The sequence below is a fragment of the Dipodomys merriami genome, unplaced genomic scaffold (genome assembly GCF_024711535.1).
Source record: "Dipodomys merriami isolate MVZ:Mamm:240054 unplaced genomic scaffold, mDipMer1.0.p SCAF_17, whole genome shotgun sequence".
In the NCBI taxonomy this organism is placed as follows: Eukaryota; Metazoa; Chordata; class Mammalia; order Rodentia; family Heteromyidae; genus Dipodomys; species Dipodomys merriami.
Genome location: NW_027203048.1, coordinates 10,430,085 through 10,457,367, shown reverse-complemented (window position 1 = coordinate 10,457,367; position 27,283 = coordinate 10,430,085). Strand labels below are relative to the sequence as shown.

The window sequence follows — 27,283 nt, the reverse complement described above, 5'->3', positions numbered from 1 at the left end:
AGAAAAACACAATAATATCACACCAAAAGAAAAAAAACCACCACATCCTAATCAAGTTCAATGCAAATCTATTATAAACAGAATTTATTTTTTTTACTTTTCATTTTTTAGTTTGTCGTGGGGCTTGAACTCTGGGCCTGGGCACTGTCCCTGCACTCTTCAGCTCAAGGCAAGCGCTCTGCCACTTGCGGTTTTCTCGTGGTTTATTGGAGATAAGAGTCTCACGGACTTTCCTGCCCAGTCTGGCTTTGAACCACGATCCTCAGATCTCAGCCTCCCGAGTAGCTAGGATTACAGGTGTGAGCCACCAGCACCCAGCATAAACGGAAATTTTTAAAAGCATGAGGGAGGTGGTGAATAAACACTATATATAGAGGAATAAAGATTTGATTGCAAACTTTTTGCTAGAAACAAGCCAGAAGCCAGGTGCCAATGGCTCTCACCTATGATCCTAGCCACTCAGGAGGCTGATATCTTGGGATCCCAGTTCAAAGCCAACCATGGCAGACAAATCCAAGAGATTTTTCTCTAGTAGCCAGCAAAATGCCACATGTGAAAGTATTGCTTAACTGATAGACCTCCATCCTTGAGTGAAAAAGCCAAATAAGAGCATGAGGCCCTGAGTTCAAGCTCCAGTGCCAGACAGCACAAAAAAAAAAAGGAGGGAAGAAAGGAAGGAAAGGAAAAAAGGTAGAAGATAATGAAATGAATTTTAAGGGCTTGAAAAATAACTTAAAATTGTATATACTTTGGATATGAAGTACAGACCAGGAATGGTAGTGTATGTCCCTAATCCCAGCTACACTTGATACATGGAGGCAGAAGAATTACAAGTTCAAAGCCAACCTGGGCTACATGATGAGACACTAATTCATTAGACAAACAATATGCACACGCATGCATGTGCTTCCACACACATATTTCCCATGTATAGGTGGACTATTCAAATAGTACCTCTGATCCAGGAACCTTAGTGTTTCTTGAATGAATGAATGTGAATAAATGAACAAACTAAGGAGTACTTCCCCAAAATATCTCAAGATGGAGATTTTCCTGTCAAGTAATCTGAAAGGCCTCCCTAAGGAGGTAACATGCATAGATGTGAGTATATAACAAGACTTTAATATGAGAAAAGACCACAACATACTCATTTGTACTGTCTCTTATTATCTAGCATATTTTTTGGAACACATACAAGTTTGAAGTAATAGCGATCAGAGATATGACACTGTAAAAGATTGGCCTGAATATTATCTGTAAACTTGAAAGCAGCTTCATCTTAAGATAAAATGACTTTGGGTAGGAAAAGGGTTGCACAAATCCTTCATGTTTCTTTTCATAAATCATGCATGCCTACAAATTTAGGTTAAGGACCATAAACTGGATTTTAAAATTACAGAGATAGAAATAGATGTTATTAACTTGACTTTTGAACTTTTATTAACAAATAATGAGCATAATTATGGGATACAATGTAATGTTTTAGTACATGCATTTTGTAAGTATCAATATAATAACGTATCTGTTAATGTTAAATGTTTATCATTTTGTGTGTGAACATTCAAAATCCTGTTTTGAAATATAAATTATTTTTACTGTAGTTACACTTTTATACAATACAGTACAGAATTCTAATTCTAGCTCTCTTTGTACTCATTTACCAATGTCTTCCTTTCCCTTTTCTACCTCCCACCTCCAGCCCCTGCTACTACCATACTCTACTTCTAGAGTTCAGCTTTTCAGATTTCACAAATAAATGAGATCGTATGATATTTATCTCTCTGTTCCTGGCTTACTTCACTTAACATAATGCCCTCTAAGTTCATCCCTGTTTTTATAAGTGACATCTTGATTTTGAAATTGCTCTCAACCTTTTAAATGTGACATACACAAATGCCAAGGGGAGCAGAAATGGTTGAGGAATACAGGCAGTAGGAATAATAAATTAGTGTAATGAATTTTAATTGGGTATTAACTAATGTTCAATCTACTGTTACAGAGGCTGAAGATATCTTAGAAGCCTGAAGCCAGAAGAAGGGTCTATTAAAACCAAAAAGCAACATATTCCTTAACTTTTGGCTAAGGCTAACATGACCTCTCCTTACAAGTGTCTCATCCCTCTAAAATCTGCCATTCCTTCCTTTGGTTAGAATAATATCAAATATGTAACAGCCACCTCATTGTCAAGAATTAAAAGCAATTGATAAGTTGTTCTGGTAACACCTGTCAGTGAATTAACTCAGAGCACAAAACCCAGGCATTTAAGGGCTTGACAAGTATTATTAAACTGTTTTGCAAGAGAAAAAGCTGGTTCAAAGAGGGAAAGGCTGTCAAGGTAATACAATCAGGCCTCCTGCCTCAAATACCCAGGGTCTAATGGCAGCGTGGCTTCCTGCAGCAAGGAAGGCTTCAGGGCCATCTATGAACATGGATAGTGTTCCTTTCTGTCCAACTGAAAAGTGTTGTGACATTTTTTAAGCTTTAGTGTTTTCAGTTGAAGTGTATTTCTTTTGCATGGTTTTGTCTGGGTTTTCTCCATTAGGACATTTATGCTATTTTCTTTTTTATAGGATAGCAAAAGTTTCTACCAGTACTGTGTTGTTGTTGTTTTCCTTTGAGCACATTTATTTGTCTGTTAGGGGCACCATGCTACTTCTCCTGCTTAAATTAGGGGAAGTCATAGTCATGCTTTATGTCCAGGGGATAGTGCTTTTTGTGAGTCCTTTCTGAAATCCAAATATAATTCAATGAGGTAAAAAGTGAGGACGCTCTAATGGAAGGTAAACTAGAATTAGAAAGCCTTCTGCCTGTTTGTGATTAACTTTTCAGTTGTTCCCTCTATTCTATTCTCTACGCTTTCAATTTCTTTTTTGTAATTTAATACATTATAGCTATATTATGTAGGTAAATATGTATAAACTATCTTTAGCTTGGATTACACAAGAGGAGGTCATAAGACAGAGGCTTAACAGCACAGACTATTGAGTGCTATAATGCAGGAAGAAGGCACAGGGAGCAGGGAAATTGAAGCAAAGAGGAAGAGACCATATAAGTTACTGACATTCTAGAATTGGCAGCTCCTCAGAGCACTTGGTTATTCATTCCTTGAAGACAGTATAAAAAACCATAACAGAAACAGAAGCCCTCAAGTGGGAAGAACACAGTATTGCACAAGGCTCCATTAGTGGTCTCAACCCAGGAAGAACTGGTAGCTAGAAATCAGACAGGAATGACAAATCTAAAATAGTGTCAAGTGGTTTGCAGTATTATATCAATATATGCTTACTGTATATACTTACATGCATAACTACATTAAAAAAAACTTTTACTTCCCACCATTCTCTGTGGCTGTCATAAGCAATTCCATTTTCTTTTTTCTTTTTTTTTTTTTTTGTTGGTCGTGGGGCTTGAACTCTGGGCCTGGGCGCAGTCCCTCAGCTCTTCAGCTCAAGGCAAGCGCTCTACCACTTGAGCTACAGCACCACTTCCGGTTTTCTGGTGGTTTATTATAGATAGGAGTCTCACAGTCTTTCCTGCCCGGGCTGGCTTTGAACCGTGATCCTCACATCTCAGCCTCCTGAGTAGCTAGGATTACAGGTATGAGCCACTGGCGCCTGGAGCAATTCCATTTTCTGGGCACTTACATATCACAACAACATATGTAATTGTGCAGTACATAAAGACATTCTGTCAACCATAAACTGCTTATGTGATGAGGTCCCATCAGAGTATAACACCTAGTGACACAGCCATTTTAGTTTGTGTAAGCATACTCTGATATTCAAAAAGGCAACAGAATCACCCAGTTCTCAGACTGGATCCCTATCCTTAAGCAATGCAACTATACATAGGACACTAGTGACTCATTCCTGAAATCCTAGCTACTAAGCAGGCTAAGGGCTTGAGGGTCAAGGCCACCTTGGGCAGAAAAGAACATAAGGCTCCATTTTCTAATATAACCAGTGTAAGATGGGGCTGGAGATCGGGCTCAAGTGGTAGATTGCCAGCTGAGCAAGAAAGCTAAATGGGCTTGAGACGCTGAGTTGAAACTCCAGTACACCAAAAAAGAAAAAATAAAAGCCACGAATCAAGCCACATTACATGCCTACAATCTAATATTCAGGAGACTGAGACTGGAGGACTAAAAGTACAAAACCAGTCTAAGTACATAGCAAAACTCTATGACAACAAAGGCATGTGCCAAATCATTGTTGATCCTTGTTCTGTAACCTGTATCTTTGATTTACCTGTTATTTGCATCAGGTTTGGATTTTATCCCATTGGCAGCAAATTGCCCTGTAGAAAGAGGATATTGGGAACATTCAACATTTGTTGAATTGCTGTTTGTATGAAAGAATATGTGAATTATAGTTAAAATTCTTTAGGAAAAAGAATTCCCTGAAAATGGTTGGCAAGATCTGGTAAAATACGGAATTGATTTTTGCCAAACAGTGTACACTCATCCTCATGCCAGTCTCCTCCTTTCTCAAATCAGCACCTCTGCATCCTCAGTTCAGAAGCAAGAATAGATATTATAAAGAGGAGACATAAAAAAAGAGACACAGGGGCTTTTACAGATTCATTTCTTTAGCAAGTATCTGTTAAGCTAATGCTAAGTGACAGGAACTGGGATAAAATGAAAGAACAGACTTAATCCCTCTCCTCACCTCATGAAGGGAATGTCTACAATTGAAGGAAGAAACAAGTGGAAAGGAAAAATGCAAAAGAAAAATTGTGAGCAAGGCATGGGTGGCTCACACCTGTAATCCTAGCTACTCAGGAGGCTAAGATCTGAGGATCACAGTTCAAGCCAGGAAAGTCCCTGAGACTTTTGTCACCAATTAACCACCAGAAAACCAGAAGTAGTTTTGTGGCTCAAAGTGGTAGAGCACTAGCCTTGAGCAGAAAAGCTCAAGGACAGCGCCCCGGTCCCAAGCCCCACAACCAACCAAAAAAAAAAAAAGAAAGAAAGAAAGAAAAGAAAAGAAAGGAGGAAGAAGGGAGGGAGGGAAGGAAAATCGTAAAATACCAAAGAAGTGAAGAATTTCAGTGATTGACGAATTAATATAATACATTAGAGTCAGATGTTTAGAAATGAGTTTAAATCTCAGCCATATGCTTCCACATCAAACACACACTACTGATTTCAACCCCTCCCCTACATAGGCATACAACCTGAAATCTGATAATATTTTTCTGATCTCCCACAGCTAATAATAAGACACTTGATTCCAAGCGGTGAATTGTGACCTAGATCTAAATATAAATATAGTGGAAGTCATAAGTTTCACTAAATGACAGTCTTACTAATTAAGTTATTTGGTCTATTTTTAGCCACATAGGATATTTTCTTTTTAAAGTTGTTATGAATGTTGTTTGTAGCAGCATTGATAAGCCAAGAATTGACATGGTTACTCAATCACACAGATTACTCATCATCGCCTGTTCATAACAGAATCCTAAAATGTTTAAGATTTCTGATGCAAATCAAAATCACTTGTCATTGCTAAATTAAATGACAGGATAATAACATTACATTAAAACCATTTTTCTCTTGATTGAGTACCTTTTTCAGAAGCAAAGCTTTTGATGTATATTTTTTCCTCAGTACTATAAGTGCATTTAGAATCCAAGATAAAAATAGCATTGAAAAGGGGAGGAGTGGGATGTTTTCAGATTATTGATGAGTCTCTTCTGAAGCTCAACTATATTTGACAGTTCACTGTAATATAATAGAAAAGGTTAGCCAGATTTATCGACAATTTTGAACCACATAAAGGAGGCTCACAAATTTATCTTGGTCTTTATTGAAGCAATCATATGTTCTTGGCAACTACAAATTGTCATCCCATTGCAAACAAGCTGTTAATGACTTGTGGGAATTCGCTTTAGCCTTCTACTCTAATATATATCACATTTGTTTCAGCTGTATCATAATTTTATAAATTAACAAAAGGTATGATCATCTAAAGCAATGTATGTTCTTGGTCCTCCTGCCACTGTGAACTTACCTCTTGGCCTTTCCTATTTGAAGGTAATGAACCTTTTTTTTTTTTTTTTGGTAATACTTGCTGTTTACTTCATACAGCTCTTGGCCCCCTTGGTGTCCAGGCAACCAGTGCTTGTGCCCCTCCATTTGCCCTTATATGCTCAGAATTCTTCCATTTAAAGTCAATCCTTTCCCTCTATCCTTCAAAGAGTTTGTTTCCTCACCTTATGATGTAAGGCCTTATGAAGGTCTTACCTTGTAGCAAATCTTTTCTTTTTGCCATTTTTCATACTATTATCATTAAGCAATAATTCGGTAAATCCTTAGCTTTTGAAGAAGTCAATGAAGCTACAGACTGGGACATAATTCTAGGCTGATAATTATTGAATCTGGATGATGGGTGAATAGGAGTAAGGGAAGTCATTATACTACTTGTTCTACTTTTATATGTTAATATTGTCCATAATAAAGTTTAAAAACTAAATTTAATATTTTAATGTCCATTATCTTAAATAGATGTTCTTTTTTAATCAATACATAAAAATTATATGGTAGGCAGGATGGACTGGTACCAAAACTTAATCCTGCTTTCTCAATACCCTGCGCCCACATCACTCCTAAACAAATGGGACTTTTTAGTACCTAAAATTACAAGTTCCCTCTTCTTAGGTCCCATGCATGACTGATTATACATCAGAATCCTAGTATACCTCCAGCTTCCTGATAAGGAAACCAGATAGACCAATAAAGAAGCATGAATTGACTTCATCCCATTTACTAAATCCTGCTGTGACTATAGCTCTGGGCCGGGTATTAGGAAGATGAGTATAAAACAGAGGTAGCCATAAATAACCCTGATGTGGAACAGACATCAGGAATTGACATCTAAAGTCAAGCTACAACAGTGGGCTGTGAGGGAGACAGAAACTCCTGAGGAGAAATGCATCTTTAGTGATGGTGCAAACTCCTGTGTGTCTTAAAGGAAAAGCCATCATCTGGCTGGCAGCTTCCAGTTCTAAGATTAATCAGAGCCCCATCTGATAACAGTTCTTCTCCTTAAAAAAATTGATGGTAATTACCAATATACTTTTTTTTCCTTTCCTTTTCAATTATAATAGTCTAACTTCTCGTTTGCCAAAAACTGGAGAAACCATCCACGGACATAAGTTTTTTATTGGCTTTGGAGGGAAAGGTGCCAACCAGTGTGTCCAAGCTGCTAGGCTTGGAGCAAAGACATCCCTGGTGTGCAAGGTAAGCATAAAACACGGTGGAGAGGATTCTAGAGAAATGACTCTAGTTTTAAGATGAGTTCGTTATTTCTATTCTCCTTAACCACTATAAAATGACCAACTTAGTACATTTAGGGCTGTGCAACCACCACTTCTATCCAGATCATTGTCCTCATTCCAAACTCAAACTTCTTCCCCTTTAAGCAGTTTCTTCATCTGTCCTCCTCCTCATGGGCTCTGAACATTACAATCTGCCTTCTGTCTCCATAGATTTAACTATTCTGGATGTCATATAAATGGAATATGTAATACATGACATTTTATATCTGGCTTCTTTAACCTAGCATAATGTTTTCAAGATTTATCCACCTTGCAGCATGTGGCAGTATTTCTTTTTATGGCCAAATTATACCCATTGTATAAATATACCATAATTTGTTTATTTATCAATGAATGTTTGGTGGATACTTGGGCTGTTTCTATTGTCTTGGCAATTGTAAAGTGGAAGACAATTAACGTGTATACTTGTGTACCTTTGAATAACTTTTTTTAACTGTTTTGAAGGTTCATTTTTAAAGATCTACATTAAAGAGAGTAATCTTCCTTATCCTTTATATTCCTTTCTACCTCACTGACTCCTTTGAGAGGTAGCAGTTCTCAAATACATAAACTTCATCCCCTGAATGTTGTGTCTTTCTAACTCAGATGTGCAGAGTGAGGAGAATCAGCCTTCTCTAGTGGGTGTCTATATTCTAGCTTCTAAACAAAAGCATAGTCATCCTGTCTTTAGCAAGTTGTACCACAGCAACACAGCTTTCGTAAACAGCCTAGTCAATGATGATTTACTCATCACTCAATCATTTTCTTTCAGTTCCCTATCTTCAGTCAGAAAGGAAACTAAGGCTTAATGAAGTCCATACAACTCATACTTTGGCATACTTCTATTTTCAAGTGTGTACAGAAAGCCTATTTAACATTCAGTAAACCTATTTGTATCTACCCTACTGAAATAATCTGAAAATACGTGAAATTGACTATCAGAGTTTAAATTTTTCATCCTTTTTGTTATTTTAAAGTGATAGAATATAGAGAAATATAGACATATGGATAGCTAAACTGGGTATACACACTAGAGAAAAGCAAAACCTAAGAAATGTATAAGAAGGATTCCTCTCCTCTGAAGTTTTACCCAGAATTTCTCTGAAATGTCATTTCTCCTTGCATACAGCACTTTTCACTCCACAGGAGTCTTTAACCCATGAGTAAGCTGTACAATTAGCACTTTATCTGCTGATGAACTGTAGCTGTATTTCTAATTTGTGACTAACATGCTATAATTCTGGCATGGCTATTTAATCAAAAACATCTCATAAAACGTAAGATTTAAAGTAAGGAACTCTTAAGTTGCTAAGGTTGAGTTCTTTTAAATTTTGTCAGTATTAATTCTACAAAGGAGTTTCATCGCAGTATTTACAACTTGCACATAATGTACTTTTATAAACACCCCATCTATGTTACTGTTCCTAATCACCCTCCTTTCTTTCCTCTTTTTGTCGGCGGTGGGGCTTGAACTCTGGGCATGGGTGCTATCCCTCAGCTCTTCAAGGCGAGCACTCTACAGCTTGAGCCACAGCACCACTTCTGGTTTTCAGTGGTTTATTGGAGATAAGAGTCTCACAGACTTTCCTGCCCAGGCTGGCTTTGAACTGTGATCCTCAGATCTCAGCCTCCTGAATAGCTAGGATTACAGGCACGAGCCACCAGTGCCCGGCTTCTCCCCTCTTTCTTTTTATAGTTTTTGGTGGATTTTATTGTGCTATTGTCATATATTAAAAACTCTATTATGTACCTCCATCCATCCTCTCCTTTCTCCCCCAAAAATTCCATTTTTATAATCATGTTATATTAATTTTTAACCAAAATCTGCATATAATGAAAACATGCAACATTTATTTTTCAGAGCTTGGCTTATTTTACAGGATGTGATCATCTCCAGTTCTATCTCATTTTCCCTCAAATGACATAATTTCATTATTCATGGCTGAGTAATACTTCATTGTACATATGTACTACTTTCTTTATCCAACCACTAGTTTAAGGTTAAGTTCTTGATAGATGTAAAATATCAATATAATCAATCAGTGATTGCTTTAGGAAATATGGGGCTACAAGAAAACAGATGAAAATTTTTAGACTTGATCTACCCCATACTTGATTAGATCTATGGAGTTTCATATAGCACTAAAGATGACTCAGGAACTGGAAGAAAAATGATATAATTTCCTGTCTGGGAAACCCTAGACATAGAGTTACTATCGGAAGCTAGGTACCTAATATGGCAGTCTTAAGAAGAAGGGTGTTTCCTGGAGCTAAAGGCATGAATGGAGAGATTGGAGAATCTCTATTGGAAGCTTCATAGAAGTTATTCATATAGCCATTAAAGCCAAGATTAGATGTCCCCTTGGATCTCATCCAGTTCTTAAGATTTTGAGATTGGTTTTGTTTTAGGTCTGTGAATTTGAGGCAATGAGAGAAAGACAAAATAGAAATATTTTGGAACTGATAATGGGAAATTAATCATGAAACTGTAGAGTAGATATGAGAGGAAAAGAAGACAGGTTGCTTAGCTATGTTTTGAGACATGTTCCAGGTAGGAGATTGATTGAAGCAAAGGTACTTTTAATTCAGATCTTTGTAGCGTGGTTTATGTTAGCACCTGAATAATTTGGAAAGTTCTACACATCTACTGTGCCCTGATTTATCATCTAATATTTGCTCCACAGTGGAGTTTATCTACACAATAAAGGATAAGAAAACTTCAGGTAAAACACATTACAAACCTAGCACTACCCTCAGACAACCAGACCTAATAATGGTGATTGTAGCATTAACTTTGTACCTTAAAAGTTACTATTAAGGTAATTACATCTTTATCTAGAATTTAAATCACTATCATGATTAAGTAACGGTATTTTATATATTCCTTTTTAATAAAACCGCTAATGACAAGTTAAAAAGTTAATATGAAGGGTTTTGTTGTATGGCAACAAATATAACAGTCTCCTTAAGAAGCTGTTCATTACAATCCACAAGCTCTTGAAAAGTTATACAAGATCTGTAATCACAGAGATCAAATGTCATCAAGCCTAGCTTTAGTTTTGATTATGTTTTCATGTATTCTTTTTGAAAATTATTAACCACTTTTAATATATGTGATAACTTCTTCAGAAGGATATGTATTTCATATGGCATTGGATAAGCTATCTTGAAGTTTTCTTTTTACCTTAGATGTATGTTGAAGGATAGAATTACTAGAGAATGTCAGATTTTATTCTAAGCCTAAAAAACAGCCTTCAATCAGTCTGAAAAATAAAAATTTCTTATAATGCCAACTGAAGTTACCATCCTTAGCATGGAGTCAAGTTCTGGAACCTGAAAGCCAAATTGAGACCCTCTCTCACTGCCAGAAGAGCCTTTGGTGGTCAAAGTAAAGATATACCTCATCACCCTTAGCTAGAAGAAGTGCTCTTGCTCCCCATTCACCACGTGCTTTTCTGCCTTTTATGAGTCTTGCCACATTGTCAAGTTCAGTAGCCACCAGCCTTGTTTGGATATCTAGATTTAAGTGTAATTCCGATAAAATTTAACATTTTAGTTCCTCAGGCACACAGGCTACATTTCATTTTCCAACAGGGGAGACACAGATCATGCCATCATTACAAAAAGTTCTGTTGGATGGTTCTGTTCCACAGTGTTGTCAGAACAGCCTGAGATTTGCCGAGGCCCATTTTGGCTCTGTGAATTGGCTTGGCTTAAGTTCTTGTCCATAGATGATCTTTACCTTGCTGCTTTTAGCTGGAATTTTCCGATTTTGTAAACTCTTAAGAATCTTTCTCCCAGAATTACCACTCTGCTGCAGCTAGAGGATCATGAGAGAGTCTTCAAGAGTGTTGTTTGAGTTAAAATCTAGTTAGGACCTTTCTACAGCTGTACCATTAACACTCCAAGTGTTTGTAGCCATATCCCTTCTAGAACAAAATGTGTCTAAGGAAAATGGACAAAAGGGCAACTAAGATTAGATGATCAGATCCTAATGGAACACCTTCAGTATGGCAAGCCTCAGGAAGGATCAATATATTTCAGGCTAGAGTTTCCATTAAACTTCTAAGAAGCCTAAACTAGAAATATGGAATTTAAAACAATGTAAGATAGCATTAATTATGATGTTGATTAGGGATATTGTAGAATTCTAGAAATGAAATGATTAATAAGAGCCAAAATAGGGAAGGTAGACTTAACATGATGCTTGAAAAACAGGTGCAATTTGAGTGCTCACATTTATTCTGACACAGTCAAGTGGCATTGTCAAGCTATTAGTACATTTCTTCTGACCACCTGAAAATTAGAAAAACCTAATTATATTTGCTATATAGGAGCTCTGGAAACTAGAAGCAAGAAGTTGACCCACTTCAAATTAAGACTGGATTTAGCAAATACAAGCCAATGAAATCTCTTGTTGTCCATGTCTTGAGTTCAGTCTGGGAGCTACTGGACCCTTCACCCCAGCAATTTCTGCAGGCAACATTTCTTTATCTCACACTTAATTTACCAACACACACCATCTACTTACATGCTTTTAACAAACACTGCCCCAGCTCTTAACCCTGCAAGATAGTGGTCCTGAACCTAGACCACACATTGCAGTCACCTAGAGAATATGCCAGGTCCCACTTACACAGAACCTGATTTAATTGGTCTGGAATATAACCAAAGCATCAGGATTTTTATAAGCTCCATAGGACATGTTAGTGTATAGCCAGTTTGAAGAACCAGAGAGAACTGACACCAGTCCCACCCTACAGCCTGCATCAGATGGAACAATTTGAGGCAAAATGCAAAGAATTTTAATTAGTTTGATAATGGCAGAACTGAAATTAGATTCCAAGTTTCCAGACTACCATATGCACCATTTGCCTCAGGGCCAAGATGCTTACATTTGAAGATTTCTTATCTATTTGATGGCCAAAGTATGACCTGGAAAACAGAAGCTTCCAGATATTCCTTTTTAATAGTCCTGAATCCATTAATACTTTATAAGGAGCCCCATTTGTGTTTTTCACTGTGTTTTGCAAGATACTGTCACTTAGTTCTCAATAGCAGGATTAAAAAAAAATCTTTGCTTACATGCTTTCACTTCTGGGTATCAATTTCCAATAACTGAGAAAGAAGCTGAAATTTTGTTCAAGAAAGCAAACAGGATTGGAAGATGGATACTTCTCTCAACTTTTTTAGTTTGCTTCTTTTTTAGACAGGGTCATACTGTATACTCTAGATTGGCCTTAAACTTGCAGTCCTTCGGTCCTCCTTAGTGCTGGGTGTGTCACTATGTGATCCTCAACTTTCTTTAAAGTCAGTCCAGAGGGGACTTGTAGTTCAGTGGTACTGCACTTGCCTAGCATATATCCAAAGCCCTAGTTTCAGCCCCAGAATTAAAAGAAGAAGGAAAAAAAAAAGGTTAAGTCTAGAAATATAAATTAATGAACACATCCAAGGTTTTAGGGATAAGAAATTGGTGAAGATAGCATTCTTTCATATAGCATTGAATGTATCTGCACAACTGGTAAGACAGAAGGAGAAAGGACCATCTAAAAACAAGACATGAGTCTCCATTTCTTCTTGTCTACATTAATTTGAGTTAGAGCCACTGAACACTTCAGGGTGGTTGCCAAGGCCCAGATATGCTCTCAGTTGTTGACATTCTCATAAGAGTAACAGGATAAATGAATTCACCGAGCAGTATTAGACCAGGCTAAATGATTACATTTACAGTATTAGTTATGCCAAATCATTAATGAATATGTTGCATTAGAATAATAAGAGGAATCCAATCCCCAAAATACCTATGCACGTGTTTCAACTTTTTTGTGCAAAAATAGGGAGCCCAAAAGAAACTAGAATTTAATAGAGTGAGAGATGTAGTTCAATAGAACACTTGTCTAGTATGCATCAGGCCCACAAAAAGTAAAAAAAAAAGACTGAATCCAAGCAGCCCTGCCTCTTTCCCTGAGAGTTACAGCCAATTACAGCCTCAGTGTCCTGTGGAAAAGGAGAAAGATAGCACTGAAGCCTTACTTAATCCTTTACACTTTTTTGTTGTTGTTGATTGTCAGTTGTAGGGCTTGAACTCAGGGCCATCACTCTACCACTTGAGCCACAGCTCTGCTTCCAGTTTTTTGAGTGGTTAATTATAGATAAGAGTCTCTTGGGAACTTTCCTGCCCAGGCTGGCTTTGAACCACGATCCTCAGATCTCAGCCTCCTGAGTAGCTGGGATTACAGGCATGAGCCACCAGTGTGCATTCATGGAATTTATTTTATTGTTAGAGAAAACTTGCTGGAACTTTCCTGTTACGGATGCAAGTTACATGACTTCCCTAAAATCATACTTTCTGTTTTTAGTCTTTTTAGTGTTTCTTTTATTTTTTCTAGTATACCACTATGACCTAAATGCATTGTTAATGGAGCTAGAGTTGACATCTCTTAATCCTTAGCAGTATGATTAATTTTCCATTATCCCTTTAGGTACTAGATTTTTACTTTTAACAAGGTCAACGACAGCAAAAGCAAACTTTATTCTTCCACTTGTCACATACAGTTTAGAAGGCCAGAAAGACACATTTTTGGAAATCCCAATTAGAATAAGGCTGGAACTATAACCATCACTGGGGGCTACAGCCAATCTAGTAATTCCCTGATCAAAATAGCCATGGCAGACTCTGGAATACAACTGCAGCAGGCCTCCAAAATGCAATTCCTCAAGTATAAAATCCCTTCCTAATTACACCTCTGATGCTACTTAGTCTTATGGTTGTTTCTGTTTCTTATTATCCCTTGAAATTAACATTTTCTCTGCCACAACAATTCTTCCTAATCCTTACTCTTTCTAATCTGTATATTATCACCTCCATTTATCAGGGCTGCACTTGATGTTCACCTTTAACAGACTTTGCCTGCATAATATTACAATAGAAGGAAGAGAAATTTCATTGTTCTGATTTCTATTAGACCCTACAAGTCTAGGAATGGCCTTTTCTTAATCTCTACAATATGTGTATGTTTTCTCAAATGTGTAATGCTTTGATTGCTTTTGGAAAAGAATTAAATGTTATAAAAGATAAGAGGGTTGAGGATATAACTAACTCAGTGGTAGTGTTTGCCTAGAATTCACAAGACCCTGGGTTTAATTACCAGTAATAGAGGGAAGAAAATGGAAGAAGCCCTGTGAGGTGCACGCCTATAATCCCAGCACTTAAGAGGGTTGGGCAGGAGGATAGGGACTTCAAAGGCTGCCTAGGCTACATAGTGAAACCTTTTTTCAAAAGAAAAGATAAAGAGGGAGCAAAGAACTGCTTCTAGTTGGATAATTGGCCTGCAAAATTGGATACTCTTGTATTACCTGCCAAATAATTAGCCCACCTCCTTTAAGGAAAACCTTTGGTCCATGAGCCCCTTCCAAGAGGAACTACTCTCCATGACAACACTTCCTGTTGAATGTTCTTTATTTTTAATTCTGCTAGTAAGAAATTATTGCTCTTGTTTATAATGAAGTATGAACACATATTCTTCCTAAATACTGAAGATTGATCATTGTGAACAGTTCTACCTCAATAGAAATTATTAAAGAAATAGATCAAAAGGAGAATGAAACTATGGTTTTGTGGCCATCATTAACTGCTTCACATTTTCAGTAGGATATAAGTAAAACATTAATACAGTATATAACAATTCTTTGGGTTGAAATCAAGCCTAACATCTTACATTAAGAAGATTAATTAGTTAATGTTTATAAAGTACTGGGCAGATGTGCCCTTTTAAAATGCTAACTATTCTAAAAACCAAATTGTAGCATTTTTCTAAGTGTAAAAGATCTAATATTCATCATTTCTTTGGTACAGGTTGGCAAAGATTCTTTTGGCAATGATTATATAGAAAACTTAAAACAGAATGGTATTTCTACAGGTAAAACTTCATATTTTTAAAGTTAATGTTTATACTTTCTTCTGTGATCCATCTTCTTACAAGAGAAATTTAACACAGAACAGAATTATTAGGTCCTACCTAACACCCAGCGAAATTTTATACATAGCTTTGCCTGATCTTGCTTGAATGTCCTCTGGTAATCCTTTCACACACATTCTTCCAGATGGGAAGGTTACAAACCTTCAAGTCATGTATATGTGATGAATGATAACATACCTGCATTTCCAAAAGATAATTTAAGAAAAGTCATTGAATATTATAGCCCCAAGACTGGATTATTATCACAGAAGAGAACATTGAGGGTCACAGAAGTTCTGTGATTTTTCTGAGCACATATAGCTAGTTAGTCAGGAATAGAAGGCAGATCTTTTGACTCTAGTCTGAGCACTTTGGTGCTGTCCAAGGCTGCCTGATTAGCATTGCTATTTACAAAGGGAACCATGGTTCTTGATGAAATGGAAGTTTGAGAAATCAGTTTATTTTGTATGTTTAACCTTTTGTTTTTATATGTCAAGTCTGTCATTTCTTTTGATAGAAAATATAAATAAGTTGGTATCAAAACGTGCTTATGTATACAACTATGAATAATTTGGAGCGACTGCAAGTTAGGGTGGTTTCATGAGTTGTTACTAATGCAGAGGAAAGGTGCCACTAAATGTAAAGATGCCAGTTTTCCTCATTGTATAGGTGATAGGTATAAATTAGCACTAATTCCTTATTTTTTAACTTTTTCCAGATGGTTAAAGGTTAAAAAGTTTTTCCAAGAATTAATATCACATTGAAATTGTTAAAATAAGTTATCCCTGCCAGGCTGTATGTACATGATTTTAATTTTTTTCTTGTAGAATTTACATATCAGACTAAAGATGCTGCTACAGGAGCTGCTTCTATAATTGTCAATAATGAAGGTATGTGTTTCACATATTGGAGTGCCATTTCCTGAAACAGATTGTTTCCAAAACTAGTTTTTACCCTATTCCTACCAACCTCCTTGCCAGACCCTAAAGTGCGACTTTTCCAACCCCAATACAAATGTTTCCAATACCTTATACTACCTATGTTGATCATTAAATATAAAATTGTCCATCTGACATACAGGAAGCAGCATAGTTGCCTACAAAAATATTTATATCCCATAATAACCCCTTTACCTTCCATGTCAACTCAGAATTGCGATTTTTCTCTAAAAGTAGTCAAATATGTATGTCATTTCCATTACACTAAGTAAAGACATGTAAATAACTGCAAAACAAGGTTTGAAGAATCTTATTCATAGAGCATTTATTAAGCAAATGCAGCAACTAATTGCATTTAACTTATTGTCAGTATCAATTTTGCCTGTTCTTTAAACAAAAAGTACACACGCGCACGCAAACACACACACTCTCTCTCTCTCTCTCTCTCCCTCTCTCCCTCTCTCTCCCTCTCTCTCTCTCTCTCTCTCTCTCTCTCTCTCTCTCTCTCTCTCTCTCTCTCTCTCTCTCTCTCTCTCTCTCTCTCTCTCTCTCTCTCTCTCTCTCTCTCTCTGCCAGAGGCCTTGTCTCAATGGGTAGAACATCTGCCCAGCAAACTTGAGGCCCTGAGTTCAGACTCCAGTACCACCACAAAAAAAGTGAAGTTTTGTTGTAATAATAGAAAATCTGTGTAGCTTTAAGTCATGTCATAAGTAATGAGTAATGTCAACAGCAGCTCATTTCTTGTCTTAAACTTCATATTTTATTCTAAGGATTTTCTCCCTTACCAGTGAAACAAAATCTACATTTTTCCATGCAAAGGTATTATTTAACATATATCATGTGCCTATTATAGTAGACTTTGCTTAGTTTATAGTATGGTAATGCCCTCAAGAGCATAAATTGTAAAAGTGCTAGAACAAATACAAAAAGATGGGACAGTCAACTCCTTTAAGTGAGGGGGAGAATACACACAGAATGCCATTTTAACAAGTTAAACCAGCGGCATGAGCAAACCAGCCACATGACTTGGTCCACAGACAGCTATAGCTATAGTCTTAGGCACATTGCTCAGCAGCCAAGGTCAGTCTAGGAATGCAGATTTAGTCTGTAGTGACTCCAGCCGAGAGAATGAAGTCACTGATGGAGAAAAGAAATAGAGATGCTGTCTTTCAGCAAGTGGATACTTTGAATTTTTCCAGGACTGAGGTTGAGTTTATGCTGAACCATCCTCCCTATTCTATTAAGTCCTCCACATGGCCAACAAACACATCTGTGGTAAGATGATAGGCTAGAATTTGTTCCATGTTGAGAGGTAATTTTAGGTCATGTCTATACAAGATCAGCATGAGTAGCCTGGAGCACAAAAAATGCCTGCTGTAACTCATTCCTGCAATGTTACCCTGTAGAAATAAAATTTAAACCATAGAAGTACAGCTGTGTCAAGTAGAAGAGCACTAGACTTGAGAACAAAAAGCTAAAGCAGGGCACGAATGGCTCATGCCTATAAAAGGAATCCTAGCTACTCAGGAGGCTGAGACCTGAGGATTGAAGTTCAGAGCTGCCCTAGGCAGGAAAGTCCATGAGACTCCTATCTCTAGTAAACCACCAGAAAACTGGAAGCGGCACTGTGGCTCAAAGTGGTAGAGTACTAGCCTTGAACAGAAAAAGCTTAGGGACAATGCCTAGCCCCTGAGATGAAGCCCCAGGACCCACACAAAATGTAAAAAGGAAAAGAAAATCAAGCCACATGTGTGATTTAAAATTGTCCAGTAGTCATATTCTAAAAGTAAAAAGAAACAAGTAAATCTAATTTTGACAATGTATTTATTTAACTTAGTATATCTAAGAGTCTAACATTTCAACATGTAATTAACTTTTGTTTTAAAATTAGCATTTTAGATGTTGCTGAAAAATTAATAAGCTATTTTATTACCTTTTTTTCAAACTATCTTTGAAATCCACTGTATATTTTATACTTGAAGCAAATCTCCATTCAGAGTAGCTGTATTTCAAGTGTTTGATAATTACCTTGCTATTGTGACTACCATGTTGGACAACGTAGCTCTTAAGAGGTCACCAAGGGTTGGGAAGGTGGCTCAGTGGTAGAGTGCTTGCCTGGAATGCATGAGGCCCTGGGTTCGATTCCCTAGCACCACATAAGTAGAAATGGCCGGAAGTGGTGCTGTGGCTCAAGTGATAGAGCACTAGCCTTGAGATGAAGAGTTGAGAAACAGTACCCAGGCCCAGAGTTCAGGCCCCAGGACCAACCAAAAAAAAAAAAAAAAAGAGGTCACCTGACAGATAAGATACATTACCACCTTAGACTCTATATAAGTATCTAAGGGCTAGAGTGGGTCCAAGTATACCAAGAATATCAGATTCCTTAGTCCTGTGTTTTCTGTTTGGTCTGATACATTATAAGCAAGTATCCTTCTCTCTTCCTTACCTAGTATATTTTCTGTCAGATCTCCTAAATATAATGTTTCAATGAACAGAATAACATAATAGAGTATCTTGGACACTAACATGAACTGTTTGTATACTATAGAGTATTAGTTTTTAGTATTATACAGGTTTATTCCTGTTTGTACTCATATCTGTATCTCTCATTTAGAATTCAAGGTCTTTAATATGTACATTGTATTAGCCATTTTCCATAAAATAAATCTTAAAAACAGATTATAATTTCAAAAAAATAATTTCTCAATTATTATTTTTATGTACAAAAATATTAATAAAATTTTTTCCTGAAATAATTAGAATAACTGAGGCATAGTGGTATATTCCTCTGGCCCTAGCTACTTGGGAAGTAGAGACAGAAGGATGACTTTCACCCAGGAATTCTCAACCAGCCTGGACAAAATAGTGAGACTGTCTCCTTTTCAAAAAAAAAAAAGAAGAAGCCGGGCGCTGGTGGCTCATGCCTGTAATCCTAGCTACGTAGGAGGCTGAGATCTGAGGATCACAGTTCAAAGCCAGCCTGGGCAGGAAATTACGTGAAACTATTATCTCCAATAAAAACCACCAGAAAACTGGAAGTGGCACTGTAGCTCAAGTGGTAGAGTGCTAGCCTTGAGCTGAAGAGCTGAGGGACAGTGCTCAGGCCCAGAGTTCAAGCACAGCCTGGACAAAATAGTGAGACGAAGGAAGGAAGGAAGGAAAGAAGGGAGGGAGGGAGGGAGGAAGGGAGGGAAAGGGAAGGAAGGAAAGGAAGGAGGAAGGGAGGAAGAAGAAAAGGAGGAAGAAGAGATGAGAAAGAAATCAGAATATTTCTAATCTCAGCAATATTGAAAACATAATTCAGGACCTAGATGCCCTAGAAATTTTAAAATTAATACAACACATTTTGTATAATGACTCTGTAAGATGATTGTAACATTGCAGAATAACATCACTTGGCTTTGTCTGGCTATCATATAAATATGTAGCATTTCTTTATAGGCCAGAATATCATCGTCATAGTGGCTGGAGCAAATTTACTTTTGAATACTGACGATCTGAAGGAGGCAGCCAATGTCATTAGCAGAGCCAAAGTAATGATCTGCCAACTAGAAATAACTCCAGCAACTTCTTTGGAAGCCCTGACAATGGCCCACAGCAATGGAGGTAATTTAACATATTTGTCATTTTTTATGTAAAAGCTTTTATCACTATCTTAATTAAAGTTAACCTTTCAAGTTTAGCAATACTGTGTAGTAAAATATTCTTTCTTCCATCTGTGAGATTCACTGTGTTATAGTTCTTGATAATGTTAGAAAAACTTACAAATAGGGTAAAAAATAACATGAGTAGCATATCCAATATCCCTAAATTCTAAATCTGTAATCTAGTTAACAGAAATGATACAGAGCTTAAACAGACTCTGTGAAGCAGGCCATTGTCCAAGGTAACACCCTAGGCAGTGAGTGTTATATCTTGAGAAACAAAGGTTAAACTGTATGTGATATCCAATCACTGCCAGTTGTACTTTAATAAACATCTCTAGGATCAATGATTTGTTCTCTTTCCTTTTTGCAAAACTTATCATCTTTTCAAGAAACAAAAATAATTATATGTAAAAAAATTTTATGTTGTCAATGTCTGTTAAGTAACTCTTATGTTCAGCCTCTGACTTTGGGAATTTTCAAACCAGTAAGGGAAGCAGAACTATATGATAAGACCCATCACCCAACAGTGATCACCACTAACCAGTAAGCTTAATTCATCTGTTCTCCCACAGATTCTCCCTTTCTAACTCCCAGAAAATTAACACATGAACACCATTTTTAAAGTCAAGTAGTTTTTTGTTCATTATTTTTTTCTTTTTATTGCCTAGTGGAAAAAGCATCTTCTTAGTTAGAATCCCTTGCTAGCTTTGTGGTCATAGCACAATTATGTAGTTCTGCCTGTAAAATATGATGCCAAGCACATTATAATATGCACCAGTAAATTCTTCTCTCTCAAAGTTTTGATAGATGAGCACAGTGGCACACAACTATAATCTCAGCATTTAGGTGATAGAAGTAGGAAAACCACAAGTTCCAAATCATCCACAGCTACATAGCAAGTTCAAGGTCAGTCTGAGATATATAGTGAGACTATCTCAAAACAACAATTATCTTAACCTAGCACTATTTGGTCAAAACAAAAAGTAGCCAATATAAGAATAGCTTATTGTGGCATTAATAGATATTGTGGCATTAATTCTATAACTTATAAGAAAAAAAAAGAAAAAATAGAGAATCACATTGACTTTTCCAGATAAAACTTTCACTGGCAAGATTAAAAACTAGAAAAGAAGAAAAAGAACAGAGTATGTGTATAGTGGGTAGACCCCCCCACCTCACCCCCCCACCCCCATGGGTAAGTTTGCACTATATAAGTGATTTCTCTCAAATGTATAGTGTTCTGTAGAGCAATAAATGGAAAATAAATCACTGAAGTGATTTTGTGGAGAATTTTACAGTGTGCATCTTGATTTAACAAATTTTCCTCTTGGCAAAACAACATGCCATGGCAAATTCTCACTGACATTTACTGTATTTTTAATGGACTCAAAGCTGTCAGAAAGAATTCTAAGCCAAAATCTATTTGGTTACATTTTCTCAAAAGTGTCACACAGATAGAGTCTAATGCTCATGGTAAGCATTTTCTGCACTTCACCCATCTCAGTTGGGTAATGTGAATACAGCATGCCTCTCTACACTTGCTTTGTGTAGATCATCTCATGTAACATCTTTTTTCCTACTGTCCCTAGCTTCTCAGAAAATGCTGTTTCTTCTGTCCTAGTCTAGTTACCTGTTAACCTACCCAGCTTATGGAGGAGAGGAAAGTACAGCCACCACAGATGAGGAGCTAACCTTTCACAGGTGAGGTCAGAATAATACTGATGTGACAGGCCCCCCTGACTTGGCATGTCATTTGGGTAGAATGCAGCAATGCTTCCTCTGTCACCTGCCACTTGAAGAAATTAAGAAGGTTAGGCAGAGATGGATCATAGGCCACACAGACTCCTTCACATTTTTTGCTAAGAGCAGTGTGTCAGATTCAACATGCGCTTTCCTATATAGTAGTATTTCCTTCTTATCAGAGATCTGTCCCAAGACCCACAGTAAATGACTTAAATTTCCAGTAGCACTGAACTCTGTAATTTAGGATCTGTTCCATCTTAACTAAGTATTTACCACACATTGTGACGATAACCTTTGCAATTTGAGCTTTAATAAATTTAGCACAATTTTCTTTTTCCTTTTTGACCACTTTATGGATTGAAGATTCATTTTTACCTTACAAAATTCATTTAAAGGAAACACTTAATTGTCTTTGGAATATCTTGAATTGTCAGTCCCATAACTCCTGCACTTTGGAATCATTATTGAGAAAAATAAGGGCTACTTGAACATAAACACTGCAGTACCCAGACAACTGATCTGATAAGTAAGACGGCCACTGAGTGGCTAACACCAGCAGCGTATACATAAAGTGGGCCCGCTGGAGAGAATGATGATTCATGTCCCACATGGAATGGAGTGGGATGGCATAAGATCCCATCGGATGACTCAGAATGATGTGCAATTTTAAATTTGTAAACTTTTTACTTCTGGAATTTTCCATTTAATATTTTCAGAACCCGGTTGAATCTGTGATGAATCTATAAAAAAAAAACAAAAACATAGATAAGGAAAGATACTATATATTAATATTGGAAGAAGTGATATGTTACATTTATAAAGTTCTTTCTTGGATCCTTCAAACATCTGTGTCAAAAATAGGATAGGCCAGGTGTCGGTGGCTCACACCTGTAATCCTAGCTACTCAAGAGGCTAAGATCTGAGGATCAAGGTTCAAAGCCAGCTCAGACAAGGAAAGTCCATGAGACTCTTACCTCCAATTAATTACCAGAAGACCAGAAATGGTACTATGGCCCAGGTAGTAGAGCACTCGCCTTGAGCTAAAGAGCTCAGGGACAGCACCCAGGCCCAGAGTTCAAGCCCCACAACTCACGCGTGTGCACACACACACACACACACACACACAAGATAGATACGCATTGTTCTCTTAGATTGGAAATGAGTGAGGAGACTGAGTCTTAGACAGATTAAGTTAGTGGTTTGGCAAATATCATGACAGGATTTCAGACTCCATGCCAAAGGGCTGGTCCTAGACCCCACTTCAAAACAAAGTGCCACATGCTACTGGTGTCAAGGAATTGAGCCTTCATGAAGAGTATCTAGAGAAAAATAAATGTTAAAAGTTAATGCTATCCATCATGAGTGTTTTGGCTGTTTCAGAAACAGAGAAGCCCCAGAACATTTCCAGCAATATGTCCCCACACATGACAATGTAGCACACACTCAATACACACAAGCACATTTGCACAATCCCACTTCTGTCCAGAACTACCCCTCAGGCAGCGTTCTCTAGTAGATCAACTAGATCTTATTTGGTAGATACCAGTCAGATGCAATTTAGACTCTACACTATAGGTAGGTAGGTAGGTAGGTGTGTGTGTGTGTGCGTGTGTGTGTGTGTGCGTGTGTGTGCGTGTGCGTGTGTGTGTGCGTGTGTGTGTGTGTGTGTGTGTGTGTGTGTGTGTGTGTGTGTGTGTGTCTTCATTTCCCAGATGAATAAAAAATGCTATAAAGAAAGGAGAAGCACTTGTTTGGGAACTATGAAGAATGGCTTTGAATAAGAATCAGTCAAAAAAATCCATGACTTTTTTTGTTTGTTTGTTTGTTTTTTGTTGTTTTGTTTTGTTTTTTGGTCAGTCGTGGGGCTTGAACTCTGGGCCTGGGCCCTGTCCCTGCACTCTTCAGCTCAAGGCGAGTGCTCTACCACTTGAGCTACAGCGCCACTTCCAGTTTTCTAGTGGTTTATTCGAGATAGGAGTCTCACAGTCTTCCCTGCCCGGGCTGGCTTTGAACCTCGATCCTTAGATCTCAGCCTCCTGAGTAGCTAGGATTACAGGCGTGAGCCACTGGCGCCTGGCTCCATGACTCGTTTCTATAGACCAATACTGGTCAGTCTTATGTTTCTCTAGACTTATTTGTGTTCTTCTATGAAACAAGAATAGAGATGAGCACTTATAAATCCCATTGATGTCACCATAGGCAGATCACAAAAGCAAATAACCTGTTGAGCATTGTTTGCCCGTTGCCAATGAGGCAGATGAGACAACATATGTGCTAATCACCATTATTGTGTCTTCAAGTAAAGCAGTAACACCACCTCTGAGTTTATATTGCCACAGCTCCCTTATCTTTTCTAATTAGAAGTAGTAAACTTGAATTAAACACATTGCTTAGCTAGATGATTTACCAGTTACTAAAATACCAAGGAAAAAGTTCCTTCCATATTTGAATGCACTATCTCAGAACTCTCATCCTGTCTTTACTGAAATGAAAGCATTGGTATTAGAGATAGTGCCTACATCTAAAAATCAGTGTCTCTTCACAGACCCCATTGCCACTAGGCCACCGTATAGAAAGAGGTAGATCCCCTACAGAGCTAATGCTCCAGCTGTTTTTGATGAAATTATACATGTTGATTCTTGTGTTTATATCCATTTCAAAGCAAATAGAACATCAAAAGAACAATTATAAATAATTGAGATTAGAAGATCACCAAAATATGATACAAATTATCTTTTAGTGCCACTTTAGTTCTTTTCCATCGAGGACATATAGAAAATAATATCATAAGTTAAATGATACATGCTATTGCTTAGCTTCTGTAGTTGTCAAGACATAGCCAATGTTGTTTCATCTGTATCCCAACTCATTAGTCCATACCTTCTGTGACCAAACCCAGTATTGTGCCCAGTGAGATTGTTGCCAGGCTACATACTCCTGCAGAAAGATGGGTGGACAGGCGGGGGTGCTGGGCTGTGTGAGGGACAGTATAATAACAGTAATAATCCTTTACATTTATACAACACTTACAGTTTACACAGGGTTTTTGTATCAATTTTCTAATTTCAGCTGCTAATAGCCACATGCAAAAACCTGAGCAGCCAAAATACATACCATAGAAATTCTGTGGGTGGACATTGTGCATTCTAAACAAAAATGTGGGAATAGTATTAATATGTACTAGACAAGACCACTGACTGAACCAAAATGTTAAGTAAGACCTAGGAAGATGAAGAAGTAGACTAGATAGCCTCACCAGACTGCAGTCATGGATTGCCTCCATCAGCCATATAGAATGTATCACTGCCAGGCTAGCCACGTGAGAGCCACCTGGAGAACTTGTAAGTGGATAGATTCCTTGGTCTTAACCCTACCCACGGAGGTTCAGTGGGTTTGAAGTGGGAGCCCAGAAATCATGCATTTGAATAAGCTATTCTAGTAATGCTGATGTGTAACAAAGTTTATAACCACTGTTCTGGAAGAGCCTCTAAGATTATAGGGGATTTTCCTCTGTGGGTCTGTAGTCACATGAGATTATTTAACATGTGAGTCCGTGGACCCAAGTTGAGAAAAAAGGACCAGCCAAATCTACTTGAGTACTGATAGATAAGTGTTAGGACAAAGATGGTACTTTCTGCAAATGTAATTTCTAAAGTAATACAGTAATAGTATGTGTGGTTTACATTGGATTGGGATAGATAGATGTGTTGTAATAGAGTCCAGATGTAGAGAAGCTGCTATTTTTAAGAGGGCCTAACTCTGAACTTAAGGCCCAAGAGTTTAGAAGAGCATCACCTATGTCACAGGGTATGACCTTCATCACATGACCTCATCTCTCTGCACCTCCCTTTTCTCCTGTGAAAAATATACCTCTCTGTGACTGAAATGGCTATGATATTCTTCTTTCCCTATTTTTACTATCCCTATCCATCCTTCTGTTAGCTACCTGGTCTTGGCTAACACTTGGCCTCTGCTTAAATTTCTCTTCCTTTCACAGCCTTTTTTTTTTTTATGCTCCAAGATTGTTTACAAAAGCCAAGAATATAAGCTTTTGTGCATATGTATTGGCATAATTGTTAATGGATATACAGGATAATATATATACATTATATATATATATATATATATATTACTTGAAGTAACCCACAAAAATGGTCACCAGCTTATTCATATTTACTTGTTCTTTCATGCTATAACACCCTTATTATACTTTTATAGTCTTGTCCTTGCCTTAAGTCTGTAATCACCTTGGTTATAACTATTAATGTTTGCCTTCAAAACTGAAATATTTCAAAGTGAAAAGCAGAAGAAATGGAAATAAAAAGGAATTGATACTGGGCTATCATGGAGATAGGGTTTCTCTATGTCTGTAACTAAGTTGATATTTAAACTGATGAATGTGAAAATTACTGCACTCGGATTTCTCCTACTAACTATGCAAATACATCATGTTAAAACCAATAACTATCAAACCTCTTTCTCATTCCTTCATAGTGAAAACATTGTTCAATCCAGCTCCTGCCATCGCTGACCTAGATCCCCAGTTCTATAGCCTCTCAGATGTGTTCTGCTGCAATGAAAGTGAGGTATGGATAGACTGGTTTCGTCACTCTATGACAAGCCAAAAGACTTAAGTGGATAAAGCAAAGAACCAGGACTAACCATATCAATTTGGTTACATGTGAATTCAGAGAAAACCAATTTCTCACTTTATTGTGTTATGGAATAGTAAGTCCTAGAGTCAGAGTAGTTACTAAGAGAATCTTTTTTCTCTGGTACTTACCAAGGTATAGTCCATTTTAGCTCATTCACAGACCTCACACTATTGGTGTTTGTTTTTAGATTATTTCACATTCTATGGAATAACTAATATAGGGTTACCAAATTAAGTAAATAAAAATAAAGGAGTGACATTGATCAGGATGCATTGTACTTATAAACTAACATGTTGAATTGAAACTTCTTTGTACAACTCCTTAAAGATAATTTGAAGAAAACTAAATTTTCTTAAAAATGCAAAATGTCCAGTTTAATTTAAATTTCAAGTCATCAATATATAATATATTAAATAGACTACAATATAAGGACTACTATCTTGTATCAGACAGTTCCTGTGACGGACTGGTAGATGACACAGGTTCTCCACTGATGCCACAGAAAAGACTTGAGGCCCCTGCACAAGCAGAGCAGCATCTTAGTCCATCTGAGAGTCATAATGTATATACAGTATCTCTCAGTACACTGATATTATTGGACTAAACTTTTATAAATATTTTTAAAGTATTTCTATAAAATACTTTATAAGTATTTCTATTTGACCCCAGTACTGTGGGGTCAAACAGGACCTCACACTTTTGGCTTTTTGCTTGGCTCTTTGATTCACAGCTAGCTTTTTACCACTTGAGCCAAACCTTCACTTCCAAGTTTTTGCTGGTTAATTGGAGACAAGATTCTATGAATTTGTATTCCCAAACTTTGATCCTCAGACCTCAGCATCTTGAGGAGCTAGGATTATAGATGTAAGACACTGGGCCTGGCTTTAAAATATTTTTTATAAATAAAAATTTACTCTCTTTCAATATGGCACACAACATTACCCTAGAACTCACTCCTATAGTTGGGACCTAGTCATTATACACATCAGTGAAAGAAACATGTGAGAGTGGGAGAGGGGGTAACA

The 27,283-nt window shown here is 37.2% G+C and overlaps 1 protein-coding gene across 1 annotated transcript in view; it reads left to right on the top strand.

The window, feature by feature from the left end:
* The window catches only part of Rbks (ribokinase), a 66,429-nt gene that overhangs the window by 5,778 nt on the left and 33,368 nt on the right, over nt 1–27,283 (top strand). The window contains exons 2-6 of the mRNA XM_070025284.1: nt 7,108–7,240; nt 15,173–15,236; nt 16,103–16,165; nt 19,655–19,819; nt 26,098–26,189. Of these exons, the coding sequence (XP_069881385.1) occupies nt 7,108–7,240; nt 15,173–15,236; nt 16,103–16,165; nt 19,655–19,819; nt 26,098–26,189 (517 nt within the window). The remainder of the gene's footprint in view (nt 1–7,107; nt 7,241–15,172; nt 15,237–16,102; nt 16,166–19,654; nt 19,820–26,097; nt 26,190–27,283) is intronic.